General features: G+C 42.9%; 1 protein-coding gene across 3 annotated transcripts in view; it reads right to left on the reverse strand.

Annotated features, from left to right (window-relative positions):
• Positions 1-22981, reverse strand: part of nej (nejire) — a 465387-nt gene that overhangs the window by 312001 nt on the left and 130405 nt on the right. For 2 of the 3 annotated variants that reach the window (XM_070086767.1, XM_070086766.1), the window contains exons 4-5: positions 8189-8950; positions 7894-8051 (exon numbers count right to left, since the gene is read on the reverse strand). In XM_070086767.1, coding sequence (XP_069942868.1) covers positions 7894-8051; positions 8189-8950 — 920 coding nt within the window. Of the gene's footprint in view, positions 1-7893; positions 8052-8188; positions 8951-9868; positions 9997-22981 lie in introns of those variants that run through there. The other variant, XM_070086768.1, reaches the window with a different exon arrangement.

The raw sequence follows: 22981 nt of genomic DNA on the forward strand, positions 1-22981 counted from the left end.
TCAGCTTAGGGTGAGTAGAAGAGAGGGAGAATACTTCCCGGTAAAAGTAGGTTTTAGACGGGGATGTGTAATGTCATCATGGTTGTTTAATATATTTATAGATGGGGTTGTAAAAGAAGTAAATGCTAGGGTGTTCGGGAGAGGGGTGGGATTAAATTATGGGGAATCAAATTCAAAATGGGAATTGACACAGTTACTTTTTGCTGATGATTCTGTGCTTATGGGAGATTCTAAAGAAAAATTGCAAAGGTTAGTGGATGAGTTTGAAAATGTGTGTAAAGGTAGAAAGTTGAAAGTGAACATAGAAAAAGAGTAAAGTGATGAGGGCATCAAATGATTTAGATAAAGAAAAATTGGATATCAAATTGGGGAGAAGGAGTATGGAAGAAGTGAATGTTTTCAGATACTTGGGAGTTGACGTGTCGGCGGATGGATTTATGAAGGATGAGGTAAATCATAGAATTGATGAAGGAAAAAAGGCGAGTGGTATGTTGAGGTATATGTGGAGTCAAAAAACGTTATCTAAGGAGGCAAAGAAGGGAATGTATGAAAGTATAGTAGTACCAACACTCTTATATGGATGTGAAGCTTGGGTGGTAAATGCAGCAGCGAGGAGACGGTTAGAGGCAGTGGAGATGTCCTGTCTAAGGGCAATGTGTGGTGTAAATATTATGCAGAAAATTCGGAGTGTGGAAATTAGGAAAAGGTGTGGAGTTAATAAAAGTATTAGTCAGAGGGCAGAAGAGGGGTTGTTGAGGTGGTTTGGTCATTTAGAGAGAATGGATCAAAGTAGAATGACCTGGAAAGCATATAAATCTATAAGGGAAGGAAGGCGGGGTAGGGGTCGTCCTCGAAAGGGTTGGAGAGAGGGGGTAAAGGAGGTTTTGTGGGCGAGGGGCTTGGACTTCCAGCAAGCGTGTGTGAGCGTGTTAGAGAGGAGTGAATGGAGACGAATGGTACTTGGGACCTGACGATCTGTTGGAGTGTGAGCAGGGTAATATTAAGTGAAGGGATTCAAGGAAACTGGTTATTTTCATATAGTCGGACTTGAGTCCTGGAAATGGGAAGTACAATGCCTGCACTTTAAAGGAGGGGTTTGGGATATTGGCAGTTTGGAGGGATATGTTGTGTATCTTTATACGTATATGCTTCTAATCTGTTGTATTCAGAGCACCTCTGCAAAAACAGTGATAATGTGTGTGTGTGGTGAAAGTGTTGAATGATGAAAGTATTCTCTTTTTGGGGATTTTTCTTTCTTTTTTGGGTCACCTTGCCTCGGTGGGAGACGGCGGACTTGTTGACAAAAAAAAAAACATAATCCTTAAATGAATACATTTGTAGTCCCTCTTTTCCTGCCATAACTTATCCTTCAACATTATTGCTACTCCTTCTTTAGCTCTAACTCTATTTGAAACCCCTGACCTAATCCCATTTATTCCTCTCCATTGAAACTCTCCCACCCCCTTCAGCTTTGTTTCACTTTAAGCTGTTGTATCTGGGTGCCTCTACAAAAACAGTGATTATGTATGAGTGAGGTGAAAGTGTGGAATGATGATGAAAGTATTTTTGTTTTGGGGATTTTTTCTTTCTTTTTGGGTCACCCTGCCTAGGTGGGAGATGGCCGACTGGGAAAAAAAAATAAGTTTACCGAGTATCCCAGGTAAATTGTATAGAAAGGTTATTATTGAAATAATTACAGGTAAGGTAGACAACAGAATTGCAGATAAATAAGAAGGCTTTAGAAAGGGTAGGGAATGTGTAGATCTAGTGTTTACATTGAAGCATATATGTGAATAGTATTTAGATGAAGGTAGGGCTCAGGTTAGGGTGTGCAGGAGAGAGGAAGATTACTTCCCAGTAAAATTAAGTCTTGGACAGGGATGTTTAACATCACCATGGTGGTTTAACATATTTATAGATGGGGTTGTAAAAGAAATAAATGCTAGGGGGTTGGGGAGAGGGGTAGGATTAAATTTTGGGGAATCAAATACAAAATCGGAGTTGACACAGTTACTTTTTGCTGACGATTCTGTGCTTTTTGGGAGATTCTAAAGAAAAGTTGCAAAGGTTAGTGGAAGTTTGGAAGGGTGTGTAAAGGTACTAAGTTGAAAGTGAACATAGATAATGGTAAGGTGATGAGGGCATCAAACAATTTAGATAAAAATTAGATATCACATTGGAGGTAGGGAAGGAGTTGGAAGAAGTGAATGTGTTCAGATATTTGGGAGCTGACGACTTGTCAGCAGATGGGTTTATGAAGGATGAGGTTAACCACAGAAGTGATGAAGGAAATAGGCGAGTGGTGCTTTGAGGTATCTGTGAAGACAAAATAAGTTACTCATGGAGGCAAAGAAGGGAGTGTACGAGAGTATAATGGTACCAACACTCTTATATGGGTGTGAAGCATGGGTTATAAGTGTTGCAATCAGCATAACCCAAACCAGCATAGTTTTAGAGCAGGACATTCATGCCCATCACAGCTGCTGAACCTATATGACAGAATTACGGACGCAATGAAAGACGACCATAACTCAGATGTGATTTACACAGATTTTGCAAAGGCGTTTGACAAATGCTATCCTGGAGTGATAGCACACAAAATAAGGGCCATGGGCATTGCGGGGAAGGTAGGTAGGTGGATTTTCGGGTTCCTAATACAAAACACAAAAAGTAGCAGTAAACAGAACAAGATCCAGCATCAGTGTGGTCAAAAGCTCAGTGCCCCAAGGCACTGTCCTGGCACTGTGCTGTTTCTAATCCTCATAGCAGACATAGATAAAACCACCTGTCATACTTTTGTACTATCAATTGCTGATGACACTAAAATAAGCATGGAAGTCGCTATGGTAGAGGACCCTGAAAAATTACAGGAACATATAAGCAGGGTTTTCCAGTGGGCAGTGGAGAACAACATGATGTTCAACTGTGAGAAGTTCCAGCAGCATAGGTATGGAAAGAATGAAGAACTCAAGAGGGTCACCAAATAGAAAGAAAGGAACATGTAAAAGACCTGGGAATAATTATGTCAACTGACCTTTCTTAAAGACCACAACAAGACAGCCAGGAAGATGACAAGGTGGGTATTGAGAACTTTCAAAACAAGGGAAATAATGCTAATAATTATAATATATACCTGGAAAGCACTCAGGGGCCTGGTCCCAAATCTACATACTGCCATAACATACTGGATTGAGAGATATGGAAGGAAGTGAGGAGCAGGGATGCAGTGGGGACAATAAGGGAACACTGTATCAACATTTGGGGTCCCAGACTATTCAACATCTTACTAGAAGATATCAAAAACACGGCTGGAACAAGTATAGAAGCCTTCAAGAGGAAACCAGACAACAAGTGTCTTTACCAGGTGTCAATCAACCAGGTTGTGACCGATATGCGAGGCAGTGGGCCACCAGCAGCAACAGCCTGGTTGACCAGGCAAGCACCACACGAGCCTGGCCCATGGCCGGGCTCCAATAGTGAAACTCTCGAAACTCTTGAAAGGTAAAGGATATCAGAGGAGGAGGCTGGGGGCAGTGGAGATGTCATGTCTGGGGGCAACGTGTGGTGTAAATATTATGCTGAGAATTCGTAGTGAGGAAATTAGGTGGTGGTGTGGAGTTACTAAACGTATTAGTCAGAGGACTGAAGAGGGGTTGTCGAGGTGGTTTGGTCAATTAGAGAGGATGGAACAAAGTAGAATGACTTGGAGAGCATATAAATCTGTAGGAGAAAGAAGGCAGAGTAGGGGCCATCCTAGATAAGGTTGAAGGGAGGATGGTAAAGGAGGCTTTGTGGGAGAGGGGCTTGGACTTCCAATAAGCATTTGTGAGCGTGTTAGAGAGGAGTGAATGGAGAAAAAGGGTTTTTGGGATCTGACGAACTGTTGGAATTTGAGCAGGGTAATACAGTGGACCCCCGCATAACGATTACCTCCGAATGCGACCAATTATGTAAGTGTATTTATGTAAGTGCGTTTGTACGTGTATGTTTGGGGGTCTGAAATGGACTAATCTACTTCACAATATTCCTTATGGAAACAAATTCGGTCAGTACTGGCACCTGAACATACTTCTGGAGTGAAAAAATATCGTTAACCGGGGGTCCACTGTATTTTGTGAAGGGATTCAAGAAAACCGGTTATTCGGACTTGAGTCCTGGAGGTGAAAAGTACAATGCTTGCACTTTAAAGGAAGGGTTTGGGATATTGGTGGTTTGGAGCGAAATCTAAGCTGTCATATCCGAGCACCTCTGCAAAGACTGATTATGTATAAGTGACAGTGAAAGTTATTTTTATTATTATCACACTGGCCGATTCCCACCAAGGCAGGGTGGCCCGAAAAAGAAAAACTTTCACCATCATTCACTCCATCACTGTCTTGCCAGAAGGGTGCTTTACACTACAGTTTTTAAACTGCAACATTAACACCCCTCCTTTAGAGTGCAGGCACTGTACTTCCCATCTCCAGGACTCAAGTCCGGCCTGCCGGTTTCCCTGAATCCCTTCATAAATGTTACTTTGCTCACACTCCAACAGCACGTCAAGTATTAAAAACCATTTGTCTCCATTCACTCCTATCAAACACGCTCATGCATGCCTGCTGGAAGTCCAAGCCCCTCGCACACAAAACCTCCTTTACCCCCTCCCTCCAACCTTTCCTAGGCCGACCCCTACCCCGCCTTCCTTCCACTACAGACTGATACACTCTTGAAGTCATTCTGTTTCGCTCCATTCTCTCTGCATGTCCGAACCACCTCAACAACCCTTCCTCAGCCCTCTGGACAACAGTTTTGGTAATCCCGCACCTCCTCCTAACTTCCAAACTACGAATTCTCTGCATTATATTCACACCACACATTGCCCTCAGACATGACATCTCCACTGCCTCCAGCCTTCTCCTCGCTGCAACATTCATCACCCACGCTTCACACCCATATAAGAGCGTTGGTAAAACTATACTCTCATACATTCCCCTCTTTGCCTCCAAGGACAAAGCTCTTTGTCTCCACAGACTCCTAAGTGCACCACTCACTCTTTTTCCCTCATCAATTCTATGATTCACCTCATCTTTCATAGACCCATCCGCTGACACGTCCACTCCCAAATATCTGAATACGTTCACCTCCTCCATACTCTCTCCCTCCAATCTGATATTCAATCTTTCATCACCTAATCTTTTTATCCTCATAACCTTACTCTTTCCTGTATTCACCTTTAATTTTCTTCTTTTGCACACCCTACCAAATTCATCCACCAATCTCTGCAACTTCTCTTCAGAATCTCCCAAGAGCACAGTGTCATCAGCAAAGAGCAGCTGTGACAACTCCCACTTTGTGTGTGATTCTTTATCTTTTAACTCCACGCCTCTTGCCAAGACCCTCGCATTTACTTCTCTTACAACCCCATCTATAAATATATTAAACAACCACGGTGACATCACACATCCTTGTCTAAGGCCTACTTTTACTGGGAAAAAATTTCCCTCTTTCCTACATACTCTAACTTGAGCCTCACTATCCTCGTAAAAACTCTTCACTGCTTTCAGTAACCTACCTCCTACACCATACACTTGCAACATCTGCCACATTGCCCCCCTATCCACCCTGTCATACGCCTTTTCCAAATCCATAAATGCCACAAAGACCTCTTTAGCCTTATCTAAATACTGTTCACTTATATGTTTCACTGTAAACACCTGGTCCACACACCCCCTACCTTTCCTAAAGCCTCCTTGTTCATCTGATATCCTATTCTCCGTCTTACTCTTAATTCTTTCAATTATAACTCTACCATACACTTTACCAGGTACACTCAACAGACTTATCGCCCTATAATTTTTGCACTCTCTTTTATCCCCTTTGCCTTTATACAAAGGAACTATGCATGCTCTCTGCCAATCCCTAGGTACCTTACCCTCTTCCATACATTTATTAAATAATTGCACCAACCACTCCAAAACTATATCCCCACCTGCTTTTAACATTTCTATCTTTATCCCATCAATCCCGGCTGCCTTACCCCCTTTCATTTTACCTACTGCCTCACGAACTTCCCCCACACTCACAACTGGCTCTTCCTCACTCCTACAAGATGTTATTCCTCCTTGCCCTATACACGAAATCACAGCTTCCCTATCTTCATCAACATTTAACAATTCCTCAAAATATTCCCTCCATCTTCCCAATACCTCTAACTCTCCATTTAATAACTCTCCTCTCCTATTTTTAACTGACAAATCCATTTGTTCTCTAGGCTTTCTTAACTTGTTAATCTCACTCCAAAACTTTTTCTTATTTTCAACAAAATTTGTTGATAACATCTCACCCACTCTCTCATTTGCTCTCTTTTTACATTGCTTCACCACTCTCTTAACCTCTCTCTTTTTCTCCATATACTCTTCCCTCCTTGCATCACTTCTACTTTGTAAAAACTTCTCATATGCTAACTTTTTCTCCCTTACTACTCTCTTTACATCATCATTCCACCAATCGCTCCTCTTCCCTCCTGCACCCACTTTCCTGTAACCACAAACTTCTGCTGAACACTCTAACACTACATTTTTAATCCTACCCCATACCTCTTCGACCCCATTGCCTATGCTCTCATTAGCCCATCTATCCTCCAATAGCTGTTTATATCTTACCCTAACTGCCTCCTCTTTTAGTTTATAAACCTTCACCTCTTTCTTCCCTGATGCTTCTATTCTCCTTGTATCCCATCTACCTTTTACTCTCAGTGTAGCTACAACTAGTGAAAGTGTTGAATGATAAAGAAAGTTTTTTCTTTCTTTTTTGGGTTTTTGTTTCTTTCTGGGTCACCCTGCGTCAATGAGAAACAGCCGACATGTTAAGAAAAGTAAAAGGAAGAAATTAAAAGTGAACATAGGAAAGAGCATAGTTATGAGGACAACAAAAGATTTAGGTAATGAAAGACTGGATATTAGATTGGAGGGAGAGTGTATGGAGGAAATGATTGTTTTCAGATATCTGGGAGTGGACTTGTCAATAGATGGATCTATGAAAGATGAGATTAACCATAAAATTGATGAGAGGAAAAAGGTGAGTGGTGCACTGAGGAATCTGTGGAGACAAAGAATGCTATCCATGGAAGCAAAGAGGGGAATATATGAGAGTATAGGTATACCAATTCTCTTATATGGGTGTGAAACACGGGTGGTCAATGTTGCAACAAGGATAAGGCGGGAGGCAGTGGAGATGTCGTGTCTAAGGGTAATGTGTGGTGTGAATATTATGCAGAGAATCCTTAGCTTGGAGTTTATGATGAGGTGCAAGGTGTCTAAAAGCATTATCCAGAAGGCTGAGGAGGGGTTGCTGATATAGTTTGGTCATTTCGAGAGGATGAAGGAAAATAGGATGACTTGAAGGGTGAATAAATCTGTAGTGGAGGGAAAGAGGGGTAAGGGTCATCCTTAGAAAGGATGGAGAGGGTAAAAGAGGTTTTGTGCGCAAAGGGTTTGGACATACAGCAGGCATGTGTGAGCATGTTATGTAAGAGTGGAGACAAATGCTTTTTGGGACTTGACGAGCTATTGGAGTGTGAGTGTGGTAATATTTCATGAAGGGATTCGGGAGACCAGTTAGCCAGGCTTGAATCCTGGAGGTGGGATGTACAATGCCTACACTTTAAAGGAGAGGTTTTAGGATATTTGCTGTTTGGAATAACATCTGAACCGTCATATCTACACACCTCTGCAAAGACAGTGATTGTGTGTGAATGAATGTGAAAATTTTTCTTTTTTTTTTTTTGAGTCACCCCTGTCTCAGTGGGAGATGGCCAGAGTGTGAAAAAATAATAATAATTTGAAAGCAGAAATTTCCTACTCCAAATCAACATAACCATGGATTAAATTTTAATACATAGAAACATTAACTTACAGTTTATGTACAAGGTGATTTCTCAGCTCATTTGATATACTTTGGTGCCATTCTTTGGTCCCCTTAACAGGCTTGGCAGTAACGGCTCCAAAGCCACCAGGCAACTGTGCAGGTTGATTGGGCAGATGCAGCCAGGAATCAGGTAAAGATTGTAAAGCCTGCAAAGACAAACCCTGAAGTACACATACCTTAAAAGAAAGTAAATACGTATATAAAAAAAATTAAGAAACATATACTCAAAAATAAAGAACATCAAAATAAAAAATCCATCCAACACATACAACACTGTACTTACAATAGGATTGTTTTGATTGATGCCAACACTTGGAGGCTTGCCAATAATTTGTTGCTGCTGTTGAAGAGTATTTAATGGTCCAGACCCAGCATTGGGCCCTCTAACCATCATCCCAGGCGAGCTCATACTCTGCGGAGTGGAAGTACCCATCATAGTCCCCTCAGGTCCCTTGTTAGGTACACCTGGACGCACAATCTGCCCAGGCATACCCACGGGTGCACCAGGTACACCTGTAGGAGCCCCTGGAACACTTCCAGGTGCTCCCTGTTGGGCATTAGGCATTCCTGCAACACTAGGCACCTGCGGTCTTAAGTTTCTCATTAAAGAGTCTGTTGGTCCTGGGGGTCCAGACATGGCTGGTTGTAACGTATCCCCCTCATACACTCTTTTTACACCTCCAGGTCTTGGGCCAGCATTTTGTCCTGGAGGCCCTGTTGGCATTTGACCTGTAACACTAGGTGGACCAGGGGGCCCTGGAGGTCCTGGAGGACCCGACAGGGGCCCTGGAACCCCTCCTGGGCTGGGGCCAGATTGAGACACAGTTGGTGGTATCTGCCCTGAAACACCCCCAGCTCCAGGTTGTTTCTTGTCAGCTTGTTTTAAAGGTTCACACACTGGACAGTCTTGACGCGCACAATTCTTCCAATGAGATATAATTTGTCTGGATGATGCACAGTGAGGAACTGGACATGACTTACCCGCCTGGCAAGTGGTCATATGAGTTAACACATTCTTCATAGTCTTGCAGTGAGGTAGGTTGCACTGTGGATAAAAATATGCATTAGCAAAATATACATAAATGCTAAATAAACATTTTTTCATTAATTCTTCTAAGCTTCATGTGTGGTTTATTTAAACAATTATACAATATTAAAATATTAACAAATCATATAAATAAGGAAAGCTCATAACAGACAAAACATTCAAATTTCCTTTAATATTCTTTATAAAAAAGGAAAAAGTTTTATCAGTCCTTTTTTTAAAACATAATACATATCACAAAAATAAACAAGACTTCCATAACTATAACAAATATTAAATATATGTGCAGTATTTAAAAAAAATAATTCATGCACAAATTCTAAAATGAGATCCAACTGTTCTAATATCCTGAAGATACCTGGATCAAGACTCAGCCAGTGAACTTCAGTGTCTTCTTAACACTGATACTGCTCTATGTTCATCTCAAACTGAAGCTTCTGGTAATTTTTTCTTGCTGCACTAAGTTTGAAGACTGCATGGATATAAAAGCACAATTCACTAATGTCAACTGAAAGTTTCTCAAGCCACTTCCCAAATATTCTGTGCACAGTGTGTAGGATGCAACTTCTCAGATCCACAAACCTTGGGAATTGGGTGTGAGCTTTGATCAATATTCTGTGAGAAAATAGTCTCATTCATATTTATGCAATATCATACCAGGGGTATAGTTTTTCAACAGGCAAGTTATCTATAGTAAACAGATTCATTGTTAATACAGCTTTCTTGTCTTTAAAATGCTAAACATCTGACATCTGATACATTTCTTGACCTGGGAAATGGCTGTTTCATCAAAATGAATAATGAAGAGAAGCTATGATCCTGATGTCATCTACTAGTATTCTGGTGAAATATGGCTGCAAACCATCTTTAATCATAAAGAAAACACTTGTTCAACTGAAAATCAATACTGCAACAGACCTTAATATAACAAGACTTCATGGCAATTACTGGTGGCAGCAAGTAGTCTAATGTATAAACCCCACTGCTGCTTATCAGGCACTGATATGAGGAACCAGTCCAGTTCCCTCTTGAACATAGCAATAGATTTGGGGGTAATTTCACTTATGCACAGAGGGAGAGCATGGAAGAGTCAGGGACCTTTGACACTCATCTAGTTTTCTTTTAATATACTCGTTGCACTCCTGCTTTTATGTAGTGGAGGTATCAATATTTTGCACCATCTCTTGCTGTCATGCAGAGAGATTTTGGTTTTAAGGTTTGGGACCAGTCCCTCTAGGATTTTCTATGTGTAAATTATGTGCCTTTCTTGTCCATCTTCCTAGAAATACATTGGAAGGACCTTCAAGCATTCCCAGCAGTTCAGATACTTCAGTGAGTGTATACGAGCAGTGTTGCAAAACATGTCTCTGAATGTGTCACTATCATCAATAAAACCAAGGCTGTAGTTTGACTGAGCTACTTTATGTAGCCAAAGAAGTTAAGCAGTGATAAAAGTATCACTGAAATTGATGGCCAAGAGAATTTTGCTACTACCACTGGTTATCAATTAGGTATAAAGCTCTGTTGGCAAGGTGTTGTTCTCTGAAGCAAACAACTTGATCTGATGTTAATCACTCAATGTCCTAAACTGTTGACACCCTTCAAACTGAAAGTCCCTTCTGTGTCGGCATTTTTTTCAATGCATAATTTTATTTTTAAAATGGAAGACAATATATTTCTAAAGGTAATGATACCAAAAATTAATATAATACTTACATTACACAGGAATGAAGTTGGAGGTCAGAGAGCATTTTATACAACAGCGATTTCACCCAATCTGAGACCTAATTTAAGGCAATTCCAGTGCTCGAACTTCCTAATTCCCAGTTATATCACTAGTATGCCTTCTACACTAGACAGTGATCACAAAAACTGCTTATTCAGCAATCAGAACTAACCTATTAAATGCTCAGTAATCTAATTTTGCCAATTTTGCACCATTTTCAACAAATTCCAGTTTAAAAACAGCATCCACAGCAAACATTCAAGCCATTAACCTGTAAAGGTTCAAACATATATTCACTACCCCAGTATTTGGCCGAGAAGTTGGCACTGGACGCTCACGTGACAGCAACATCAATTCCTGCGGCTTGCAGAAGTGTTGCCAATATACCTTTTTTCTATTTTCATATTATTTTATATAATTTTTATGTTCTGATAATTACAATTTATAGTAGTTCTTGTCATTTTATAACTAATCTTTCTTCTGACACTAGTATTAGGTACTGAAATTGTACTCAAATTGTCACAAACACAGTGACAGGTGGACATTTACACCTGCCTTGGTCATATACTATTGTCTTGGAATATATACAAAGTATTTATAGATCCCAGCAATGTTTTGGATACGTGGAAGTACATAAGGAGGAGGAGGAGGAGGAGGAAGAGGAGGAAGAGGAAGAAGAGGAGGAAGAGGAAGAAGAGGAGGAGGAGGAGAGGGAGGAGGAGAGGGAGGAGGAGAGGGAGGAGGAGAGGGAGGAGGAGAGGGAGGAGGAGAGGGAGGAGGAGAGGGAGGAGGAGAGGGAGGAGGAGAGGGAGGAGGAGAGGGAGGAGGAGAGGGAGGAGAGAAAGGAGGAGGAGGAGGAGGAGAGGAAGGAGGAGGAGGAGAGGGAGGAGGAGAGGGAGGAGGAGGAGGAGAGGGAGGAGGAGGAGGAGAGGGAGGAGGAGCAGAGGGAGGAGGAGGAGAAGGAGGAGGAGGAGAAGGAGGAGGAGAGGGAGGAGGAGGAGAGGGAGGAGGAGGAGGAGAGGGAGGAGGAGGAGAGGGAGGAGGAGGAGAGGGAGGAGGAGAAGGAGAGGGAGGAGGAGAGGGGGCAGGAGGACGAGGAGGAGAGGGAAGAGGAGGAGAGGGAGAGGAGGAGGAGAGGGAGAGGAGGAGCAGAGGGAGAGGAGGAGCAGAGGGAGGAGGAGGAGAGGGAGAGGAGGAGCAGAGGGAGGAGGAGAGGGGGCAGGAGGAGGAGGAGGAGGAGTAGAGGGAGGAGGAGGAAAGGGAGGAGAGGGAGGAGGAGGAAAGGGAGGAGAGGGAGGAGGAGGAGAGGGAGGAGGAAGAGGAGAGGAAGGAGGAGGAGGAGAGGAAGGAGGAGAGGGAGGAGGAGGAGAGGAGGAGGAGGAGGAGGACAAGGAGGAGGAGGACAAGGAGGAGGAGGAGAGGGAGGAGGAGGAGAGGGATGAGGAGGAGGAGAGGGATGAGGAGGAGGAGAGGGATGAGGAGGAGGAGAAGGAGGAGGAGAAGGACAAGGAGGAGGAGAAGGACAAGAAGGAGGAGAAAGACAAGGAGGAGGAGAAGGAAAAGGAGGAGGAGAAGGAAAAGGAGGAGGAGAAGGACAAGGAGGAGGAGAAGGACAAGGAGGAGGAGAAGGACAAGGAGGAGGAGAAGGACAAGGAGGAGAAGGACAAGGAGGAGGAGAAGGACAAGGAGGAGAAGGACAAGGAGGAGAAGGACAAGGAGGAGAAGGACAAGGAGGAGGACGAGGAGGAGGAGGACGAGGAGGAGGAGGACGAGGAGGAGGAGGACGAGGGGGAGGAGGAGGACGAGGAGGAGGAGTAGAAGGGGAAGGAGGAGGAGGACAAGGAGGAGGAGGACAAGGAGGAGGAGGACAAGGAGGAGGAGGAGGAGGAGGAGGAGGACAAGGAGGAGGAGGACAAGGAGGAGGACAAGGAGGAGGAGGACAAGGAGGAGGAGGACAAGGAGGAGGAGGACAAGGAGGAGGAGGACAAGGAGGAGGAGGACGAGGAGGAGGAGGAGGAGGAGAAGGAGGAGGAGGAGGACAAGGAGGAGGAGGAGGACAAGGAGGAGGAGGAGGACAAGGAGGAGGAGGAGGACAAGGAGGAGGAGGACAAGGAGGAGGAGGACAAGGAGGAGGAGGAGGAGGAGGAGGAGGAGGAGGAGGAGGACAAGGAGGAGGAGGACAAGGAGGAGGAGGACGAGGAGGAGGAGGACGAGGAGGAGGACGAGGAGGAGGAGGACGAGGAGGAGGAGGACGAGGACGAGGAGGACGAGGAGGAGGAGGACGAGGAGGAGGAGGACGAGGAGGAGGAGGAGGAGGACGAGGAGGAGGAGGACGAGGAGGAGGAGGACGAGGAGGAGGAGGACGAGGAGGAGAAGAATACATAATAATAATAATAATTTCCCTTGAAGCATGAAAAACAAAGTCCACCCCTGACAGTGACATGATAAGATGAGATAACATCTGATAAGAGCTGACGTTTGATGAGCATTACGTGAGGGTGCAGTGATAACACTTGATAAGAAAAGATTAGAAGCATCTCGCTTTGTTTGATGCTACACAAACATGTCTGTCTGTCTATTTGTCTGTTTGTCAAGCTCCCTGTCTATCTGTCTATCCATCTAGCTCTCTGTCTCAGAGAGAGAGTCACAAAACTGTGTCATCACCTTTACTCACATCTTCAAGCAGAGTATAGCACTTTGTCTGGATTTTTTGGGTTATCCTAGGTAATTTACACTATGTATACTTGTATTTGTGTACCTGTGAGACAAAGATAGACAGACAGAAAGAGACAGACACAGATAGACAGGGATAGACAGAGACAGAGAGAGACAGTTAGACATAGATACAGACAGACAAATGGAGATGGAGCCAGGCCAGCAGTCAGCCAGCCAGCCAGAATTATTTCTCTTTACTTAGGGCACAAGTTATAAGACATTCTGAAAGGGTGTTGCACAAATGTTGCACATGGGTTATTATCGAGATTTTTTGATACTTCATCGACCACTTATGGCCACATCCACCTCAAAGCCACTAAATTCGGGGTCAAAATCACTTTCCTCTTAAAATCAGAGAGTTAATACTACATAAAATCAGTGAATCCCAGGTGTTTGCTGCACTGTTTGCTCTAGCTGGCACTCATTTGAACTGGTGCTCCCACAAGGTACTAAGTGGTCCCAGATTTTTTTAATACTGCACACACTGAGTGTTAGGACCCATTCTATGCTGACAAGGCATCTCAGACCAATCATGCCAAATTTGAAGGCAGGAAAAATAATACACGTTTGGGGCACATTTACTGGTTAAAGCAACCTTCCCTCTGTTCATTAATTGCATCCCTAGACCTCTCTTATGAAAATAACATTTGCTCTCCATTTTGGAGACACTGTCACACAAAAATCTGAGATTTTCCCCATTTCTTGGTTAATAAACCATAACTAGGAATGTGCATTCATCTAACACTCTGAGGCCTATTTCAGGCCACTTCCAGTCTAGAGCTGACCAAAATTTCCTGCATTTTGCTAGTGTGTCATCTAGTCTAATGGTACCAAGAAAACAGTCAATAAAACCTCAAAAACCAACTTAGAAGATGCCCCAAAGTTGCCATTTGAACTCAAACACAAGGTTAGATGTTAGCTATATCCATCATGCACTGCATGGGGCAGCATTATTTTTTATACTGGGCACACTCACTACACAGACCCATTCTCTCATGTCTGGGCCAAAATTTACCTCTCATAGCAAATTTGTGGGTATCGTAAATTATGCATAATCTACGGCACTGACGCTGATCTTTGTGATTGACAGTTTAGTGGCTAAGCTTGTCTTTCTTGGCATGCTGGAAATGTTGTACCTTTCCTACACTGTCTTGTTTAATTTCTCACAAAACCAAAAGTATCCACGAAATTCATTTTCTTTGCTCTGCTGTACCACTGACCGAATTTCTGTTTAAGAGTCGATACCTTAGATATACCTTTAATTAGTTTTGAGTTTTCCTACTCCCACAGTCCAATCCTGGGTCAGGTTTGTCTGGTACTTGCATAGTCAATTAGGCTGTTACTGCTGGCAACCCACTGGTTCACATATCCATCACAGCCTATGTGAAAGCCTGGATGTAAAGAAGTGTGTTTGCCTGCCAGCATTTTTAATTAACTCTTTGACTGTCGCGGCCGTATATATACGTCTTACGAGGTACCGTGTTTGACGTATATATACTCATAAATTCTAGCAGCTTCAAATCAAGAAGGAGAAAGCTGGTAGGCCCACATGTGAGAGAATGGGTCTGTGTGGTCAGTGTGCACCATATAAAAAAAATCCTGGAGCACGCAGTGCATAATGAGAAAAAAAAACTCCGACAGTTTTTTAATTAAAATGTACACTTTGTGATCTATTATTTATGGCTGTATTCTCGTTTTCTTGGTCTCATTTGATAGAATGGAAAACATATTATAGAAATAGAGGTGATTTTGATTGATTTTACTATAAAAAGAACCTGGAAATGGAGCTCAAAGTAGGGGAAATGTTTGATTTTTGCCAATGTTCAAAAGTAAACAAATGATGTCATTGTCCAATAAATGTCCAACTAGCCATTCTAATATGCAGTCATGAATGGGTTGATGTTATTTACACAATTATTACAGTATTGCAGGAGTCTGCATAATAGTAAATCTTCTATTTTTTGTTTGAATAAAAATTCAAAATAGAAAGCAAGAGTAATATCAGAGGGGCCTGGAGACATGACTGATGAACAAAGAAAATGTTGTTTTAGAGCCAGGAATGTCTGCATTGTTCATTCTGGACCTTATTTTGAAATAGTCATATTTTTTAATTTTCATGAAATTGGCCAAATTGCCAATTTCTGACCACTTTATTGGGTAGTTGAAATTGGTAAATGGGCAGTTTCTTGAACTCAATCGATAGTAAAAACGGAGTTCTAAAGAAATAGCTATGAGTTTGGTCGACTGGAACTATGGAATTAGCCGAAAATAGGGCTCAAAGTGGGCGAAATCGCCGATTTGTAAATATCGCCGAGGTCGCTAACTTTGCGAAAGCGTAATTCCGTCAGTTTTCCATCAAATTTCGTTTTTTTTGTGTGTGTGTGTGTCATTACAATCAGGAAAAGATTGTCTTATCATTTCATAAGAAAAAATAATTTTTTTTTTTAATTTTGCGACACCAGGAGACACCTCAGGATTGGGGGTTGCGACAGTCAAGGGGTTAAAATGCAGTGTACAGCAGCTACTGAAGTATTCTATCATCAACTACACCCACCTAGCAATTATCACACCACCACTCTCGAATAAATAGAAACCTAAAAATTTAACCAATTGAATTAGTTTTACCTTTTTCTGTAACAAAATCCTGCATGCCAATGGTTATTTTAAGCTTCAGTGACAATCACAGTATGAAATGACACCCTATCGAAGTGTTAAGAAGCTACAAAGGAGCACAGAGGTTCAGCCAAAACTAACAGAAATAAAGCTAGAATTGCACATTCGAAATGCATTCTTAGCCGACCCTCTAATGCCACATTGTCACTGCGACATTACAGAACAGATATGGAACGTATAAAGACTAACATTGTGTTCACAAGATATGCTCTATAAAAATATGAATAGGAATTTGGGGAAATTAGGACAAAACAGAGAGAGAGAGAGAGAGAGAGAGAGAGAGAGAGAGAGAGAGAGAGAGTGAGAGAGTGAGGGAGAGAGGAGAGAGAGAGAGAGTAGAGAGAGAGAGAGAGAGAGAGAGTGAGAGTAGAGAGAGAGTGAGAGAGGTGAGAGTGAGAGAGAGTGAGGAGAGAGTGAGAGAGAGAGTGAGAGAGAGTGAGGAGAGAGAGAGAGAGAGAGAGGTGAGAGAGAGAGATGAGAGAGTGAGAGATAGAGAGTGAGAGAGTGAGAGAGAGAGAGTGAGAGAGAGAGAGAGAGAGAGAGAGAGAGAGAGAGAGAGAGAGAGAGAGAGAGAGAGAGAGAGAGAGTGAGAGAGTGAGAGAGAGAGAGAGAGAGAGAGAGAGAGAGAGAGAGAGAGAGAGAGAGAGAGAGAGAGAGAGAGAGAGAGAGAGAGAGAGAGAGAGAGAGAGAGTGTGTGAGTGTGTGTGTGTGTGTGTGTGTGTGTGTGTGTGTGTGTGTGTGTGTGTGTGTGTGTGTGTGTGTGTGTGTGTGTGTGTGTGTGTGTGTGTGTGTGTGTGTACTCACCTATATGTGGTTGCAGGGGTCGAGTCATAGCTCCTGGCCCTGCCTCTTCACTGGTCAATACTAATTCACTCTCTCCCTTCTCCATGATCTTTGTCATACCTCTTCTTAAAGCTATTTATGGAACTTGCTTCCACTAGTTCACTCTCCAAATTATTCCAATTCCTGACAGCTCTAAGACTAAAGAAATACTTCCTAACATCCCTATAACTCACCTGGGTTTTCAGCTTCCAACCGTGTCCCCTTGTTTCTGTATCCCATCTCTGAAACATTCGATCCTTGTCCACCTTGTCAATGCCTCTCAGTATTTTACACATTGTAATCATGTCCCCTCTATCCCTCCTATCCTCTAGTGCCATCAGGTTGAGTTCCCGTAACCTCTCCTCATAAGACATACCCCTCAGTTCCGGGACTAATCATGTTACAAATTTTTGCACTTTCTCCAATTTCGTGATGTGTTTGACTAAGTGAGGGTTCCATACTGGCGCTGCATATTCCAGTATAGGCCTTACATACACAGTGTACAATGTCGTGAATGACTCCTTACTCAGATGTCTAAACGCCAATCTCAGGTTTGCCAATCTCCCATATGCTGCAGCAGTTATTTGATTGATGTGTGCCTCGGGGGACACATTCATTATAATGCTTACCCCAAGATCCTTTATTTGACGTTTGCAGCTGTTGGTTTCCTAACCTGTACTCTGTCCGCGGTCTTCTGTGTCCTTCCCCAATCTTCATGACCTTACACTTACTGGGGTTAAACTCCAGGAGCCATTTGTCGGACCATACTTGTAGTTTGTCCAGATCCCCTTGTAATCTTAACCGATTCTCGCCCACTTGTATTCTCCTCATCAGTTTCACATCATCAGCAAACAGTGACACTTCTGAATCTATTCCTCCCACCATGTCATTCACATATACAAGAAACAGAACCGGGCCTAGAACTGAACCTTGTGGAGCCCCACTCGACACATGCGCCCACTTTGACACTTCAGCATGTACCAACACTCATTGTTTCCTTCCTGTCAGGCATTCCCTGATCCATTGCAGTACTTTCCCCATTATTCCTGCCTGCTCCTCTAATTTTTGCACCAATCTCTTGTGTGGTACTGTGTCAAAAGCCTTCTTGCAGTCTAAAAAGATGCAATCTACCCATCCCTCTCTCTCCTGTCTTACTTCTGTTACTTTATCGTAGAACTCAAGTAGATTTGTGACACAGGATTTCCCATCTCTGAAGCCATGCTGACTGTCATGTATGAGCCCAATCTTTTCAATATGTTCCACCACTCTTCTGATAATCTTTTCCATGACTTTACATATTATACAAGTCAATGACACTGGTCTGTAGTTTAACGCTGCCTGTCTGTCCCCTTTCTTAAAAACTGGAACATGTGCTGTCTTCCACGCCTCAGGCAACTGCCCAGTTTCGATAGATTTACTGAAGATTGCTGCTAGTGGCACACAGTTCCTGTGCTCCCTCTCTCAGGATCCATGGAGATATGTTAGCTGGGCCCACCACCTTTGAGGTATCGAGTTCCTCTAGCAGTTTCTTCACCTCTACCTTGGTTATGTGTATTGTGTCCAGCACCTGCTGGTGCACTCTACCTCCACAGTTTGCTGGAAGCATTCCTGACTCTATTGTGAATACTTCTCTAAATCTTTTGTTTAGTTCATCACATACTTCTTGGTCACTCTTTGTGAGCTCCCCTCCTTCTTTCCTCAGCCTGATTACCTGGTCCTTGACTGTTGTTATTCTCCTAGTGACTGTATAACAACTTTGATTCAGATTTGGCTTTTGATGCTATGTCATTCTCGTATTGCCTCTGGGCCTCTCTCCTTATCCCTGCATATTTGTTTCTGGTTCTTCTGATCAGCTCCTTGTTTTCTTGAGTCCTTTTCCTTCTATACCTTTTCCATGTTCTAGCACACTTGGCTTTGGCCTCTTTACACCTCCAGTTAAACCATGGGCTCACTCTGGTCTTGTCATTTTTTCTGTTGCCCTTTGGTATGAACCTTTCCCTGCCTCCCTGCACTTAGTGGTCACTATTTCCATCACTTCATTTAATGTCTTTCCATCTAGTTCTCTTTCCCACTGCACTTCATGCAGGAAACTTCTCATTCCTATGTAATCCCCTTTTTTGAAGTTCGGTTTCTCTCTTTGTTCTCGTGCTGCTGTGCTCTCCACTGTTAACTCTACAAGATATTCAAAACTAAGGACATCATGATCATGGGTAATATGCCCTATGTCTGAACTATTCAAGGTGAATATGAGATCCAGCCTTGCTGCAACATCCTCTCCTCTCTCTTTGGTTGTATCCCTAACATGTTGGTGCATGAAGTTCTCCATTACAGTCTCCAACATCTTAGCCCTCCATGTTTCTGGTCTTCCATGTGGCTCTAGGTTTTCTCAGTCAATCTCTGAAATCCCCCATTATAAGCAATTTTGTACTACCCATATGAGCCCTCCTGGCCACTTCAGCTAGTGTATCTACCATTGCCCTATTGCACACATCATACTCTTCTCTTGTCCTCCTGCTGTTAAGTGGTGGGTTATACATCACTGCTATCATCACCTTTGGATCCCCAGTCTGGTGTTCTTACAATGAAGTCATCTGTTTCACTTCTTTCCATTCCTCCCATCTCAAAACTCCACTGGTTTTTCATGAGCAATGCTACTCCTCCCCCTCCTCTGTTCTCTCTGTCTTTCCTTATAATCTGATATCCAGGTGGAAAAATTGCATCTGTTATCATCCCTGTAAGTTTTGTCTCTGTTAGTGCTATGATGTCAGGTGATGCATCAATGATGCATTCTTGCCACTCTTCACTCTAATTTGTTATTCCATCTGCATTGGTGTACCATACATTTAGCTTCCTTTCCATTACTGTATTTTGGGAGATGGAAGAGGAAGGTGCAGGCTGGGAGGGTGGGAGGCAGGCCAGAATATTATGGGAGGCTACTGTGATTGTGGTATTAGTGCTTAGAGGGGTGGTAGCTATGGAGTGAGGTTCATTTCTGTTTACTGTTTGGTTGACATGTGGTGACAGGGGTTGAGAGGTTTCTGTAAGCATTTGTGTTTGATGTTCCCCCAAAGGCTGAGCTTTCCTGTCTGTCGTTGCCTGTCCTGTCTCTCTTTCCTTCCACTGGTTTTGTCTTGCTCTCACTTTCGGTTGTTCCCTTATCTTTCTTGTTCTGTCTCAACTGAGGAACACTTTCTGATAATCTGGAGAGTCCTTTAACAGTGGTTTCTGTTGTAGTATCCTGTTCTGTACCACATCTGTCTTGAATGTTAATTTGATTGGTTGATTTTTTTCCCTCGAATACCCCGCCCCCCCCAAGTCTGTGAAAATTTTCTACCTGAGACATGTCCCTCTCTCCTGTTATTGCAATGATGTTCTTAATCTCTGTTTTCTCACAATGCTTTTTTTCATCATAGGTCTGCCCTTCAGCCTCCTGAAGCCCATGAATAATTTTTGACCTCTCCATCTCCTCTTCCCATTTCTTTTCCCTCTGTATCACTGGATCTGATTTAAGCATCTCCTTTGCTGTTTCCCTAATCATCTCCCAGACACCATGATGGCCTGGTATTACTGCTGCAAAAGACTGCTTAGCTCCATCCCCTCCTTCAGTCCCCTCGCTGCCTGCTGATGTTCCAATTTCAGTCATCTTCCTCCTCTCGAACCTCATCTTTAGAACCTTCTTCAGCACATCCATTTCTTCCTCCAGTCTCTGTATCTTTGCCTCACCTACTACAGCTCGTGATTCCCACTTCTTCGTCTCTGCAGATATTTGCACTATGTTATTGCAAAGCTCGTTTAACCTTTTCTCCCATTGTTGTTCCATTTTGTTCTTGAGCCGTTCTACCCATTCTTCCTTTTCCGACCAGCCATCATCGGTTCCCTTGCCTTTACGTCCTCCCTTTTGAGATCCCATTTTGTTTTTATCCTTCTGGGATGTACTAGCTGCTTCAGCTTATCGTAAAAAATGTGTGTGTGGTGGGGAGATTTATGAGCTAATGTGTTAGGTTAGGTTTGTCTATGTGTATACGTGTGTGTGTGATGTTTATACATATACACCTACCATCCGACTTACGACCGAGTTCGGTTCCGAGAAACCCGCCTTAAGTCGAAATGGACGTAAATCGAACTTTACTACTGAATATCAACATCACATTTTTGTAATGACTTTATTTTATTGTTTTATTTTGGTATTTCATGTTTTACTTTACTTTTTATGCTGTTAGTACTGTATTTTATACTGTAAGGTTTAGGATAAACACTGTGTACAACACAAATAGTTGTTTATTTCTCAGAAATTTGGCAAAAAAAAAACACGGTCGTAAGTCGAGCAGGTTGTAAGTCGGATGGTAGGTGTATATATACATTTCTTTTTTTTCAACAAACCAGCTGTATCCCACCAAGGCAGGGTGGCCCAAAAAGAAAAACGAAAGTTTCTCTTTTTAAATTTAGCAATTTATATGGGAGAAGGGGTTACAAGTCCCTTGCTCCCGGCAATTTAGTCGCCTCTTACAACACACATGGCTTACGGAGGAAGAATTCTGTTCCACTTCCCTATGGAGATAAGAGGAAATAAACAAGAACAAGAACTAGAAAGAAAATAGCAGAAAACCCAGAGTGTATATATATATGCTTGTACATGTATGTGTAGTGCGACCTAAGTGTAAGTAGTAGTAGCAAGACGTACCTGAAGTCTTGCATGTTTATGAGACAGAAAAAAGACACCAGCAATCCTAAAATCATGTAAAACAATTACAGGTTTCTGTTTTACACTCACTTGGCAGGACGGTAGTACCTCCCTGGGCGGTTGCTGTCTACCAACTTTTTATTTATTTATATATATATATATACATTTTTTTTATTATCGCACTGGCGGATTCCCACCAAGGCAGGGTGGCCTGAAAAAGAAAAACTTTCACCATCATTCACTCCATCACTGTCTTGCCAGAAGGGTGCTTTACACTACAGTTTTTAAACTGCAACATTAACACCCCTCCTTCAGAGTGCAGGCACTGTACTTCCAATCTCCAGGACTCAAGTCTGGCCTGCCGGTTTCCCTGAACCCCTTCATAAATGTTACTTTGCTCACACTCCAACAGCACGTCAAGTATTAAAAACCATGTGTCTCCATTCACTCCTATCAAACACGCTCACGCATGCCTGCTGGAAGTCCAAGCCCCTCGCACACAAAACCTCCTTTACCCCTCCTCCAGCCTTTCCTAGGGCGACCCTCTACCCCGCCTTCCTTCCACTACAGACTGATACACTCTTGAAGTCACTCTGTTTCGCTCCATTCTCTCTACATGTCCGAACCACCTCAACAACCCTTCCTCAGCCCTCTGGACAACAGTTTTGGTAATCCCGCACCTCCTCCTAACTTCCAAGCTACGAATTCTCTGCATTATATTCAAACCACACATTGCCTTCAGACATGACATCTCCACTGCCTCCAGCCTTCTCCTTGCTGCAACATTCATCACCCATGCTTCACACCCATATAAGAGCGTTGGTAAAACTATACTCTCATACATTCCCCTCTTTGCCTCCAAGGACAAAGTTCTTTGTCTCCACAGACTCCTAAGTGCACCACTCACCCTTTTCCCCTCATCAATTCTATGATTCACCTCATCCTTCATAGACACATCCGCTGACACGTCCACTCCCAAATATCTGAATACATTCACCTCCTCCATACTCTCTCCCTCCAATCTGATATCCAATCTTTCATCACCTAATCTTTTTGTCATCCTCATAACCTTACTCTTTCCTGTATTCACTTTTAATTTTCTTCTTTTGCACACCCTACCAAATTCATCCACCAATCTCTGCAACTTCTCTTCAGAATCTCCCAAGAGCACAGTGTCATCAGCAAAGAGCAACTGTGACAACTCCCACTTTATGTGTGATTCTTTATCTTTTAACTCCACGACTCTTGGCAAGACCCTCGCATTTACTTCTCTTACAACCCCATCTATAAATATATTAAACAACCACGGTGACATCACACATCCTTGTCTAAGGCCTACTTTTACTGGGAAATAATTTCCCGCTTTCCTACATACTCTAACTTGAGCCTCACTATCCTCGTAAAAACTCTTCGC

The sequence above is a fragment of the Cherax quadricarinatus genome, chromosome 19 (genome assembly GCF_038502225.1).
Source record: "Cherax quadricarinatus isolate ZL_2023a chromosome 19, ASM3850222v1, whole genome shotgun sequence".
Classification (NCBI taxonomy): domain Eukaryota; kingdom Metazoa; phylum Arthropoda; class Malacostraca; order Decapoda; family Parastacidae; genus Cherax; species Cherax quadricarinatus.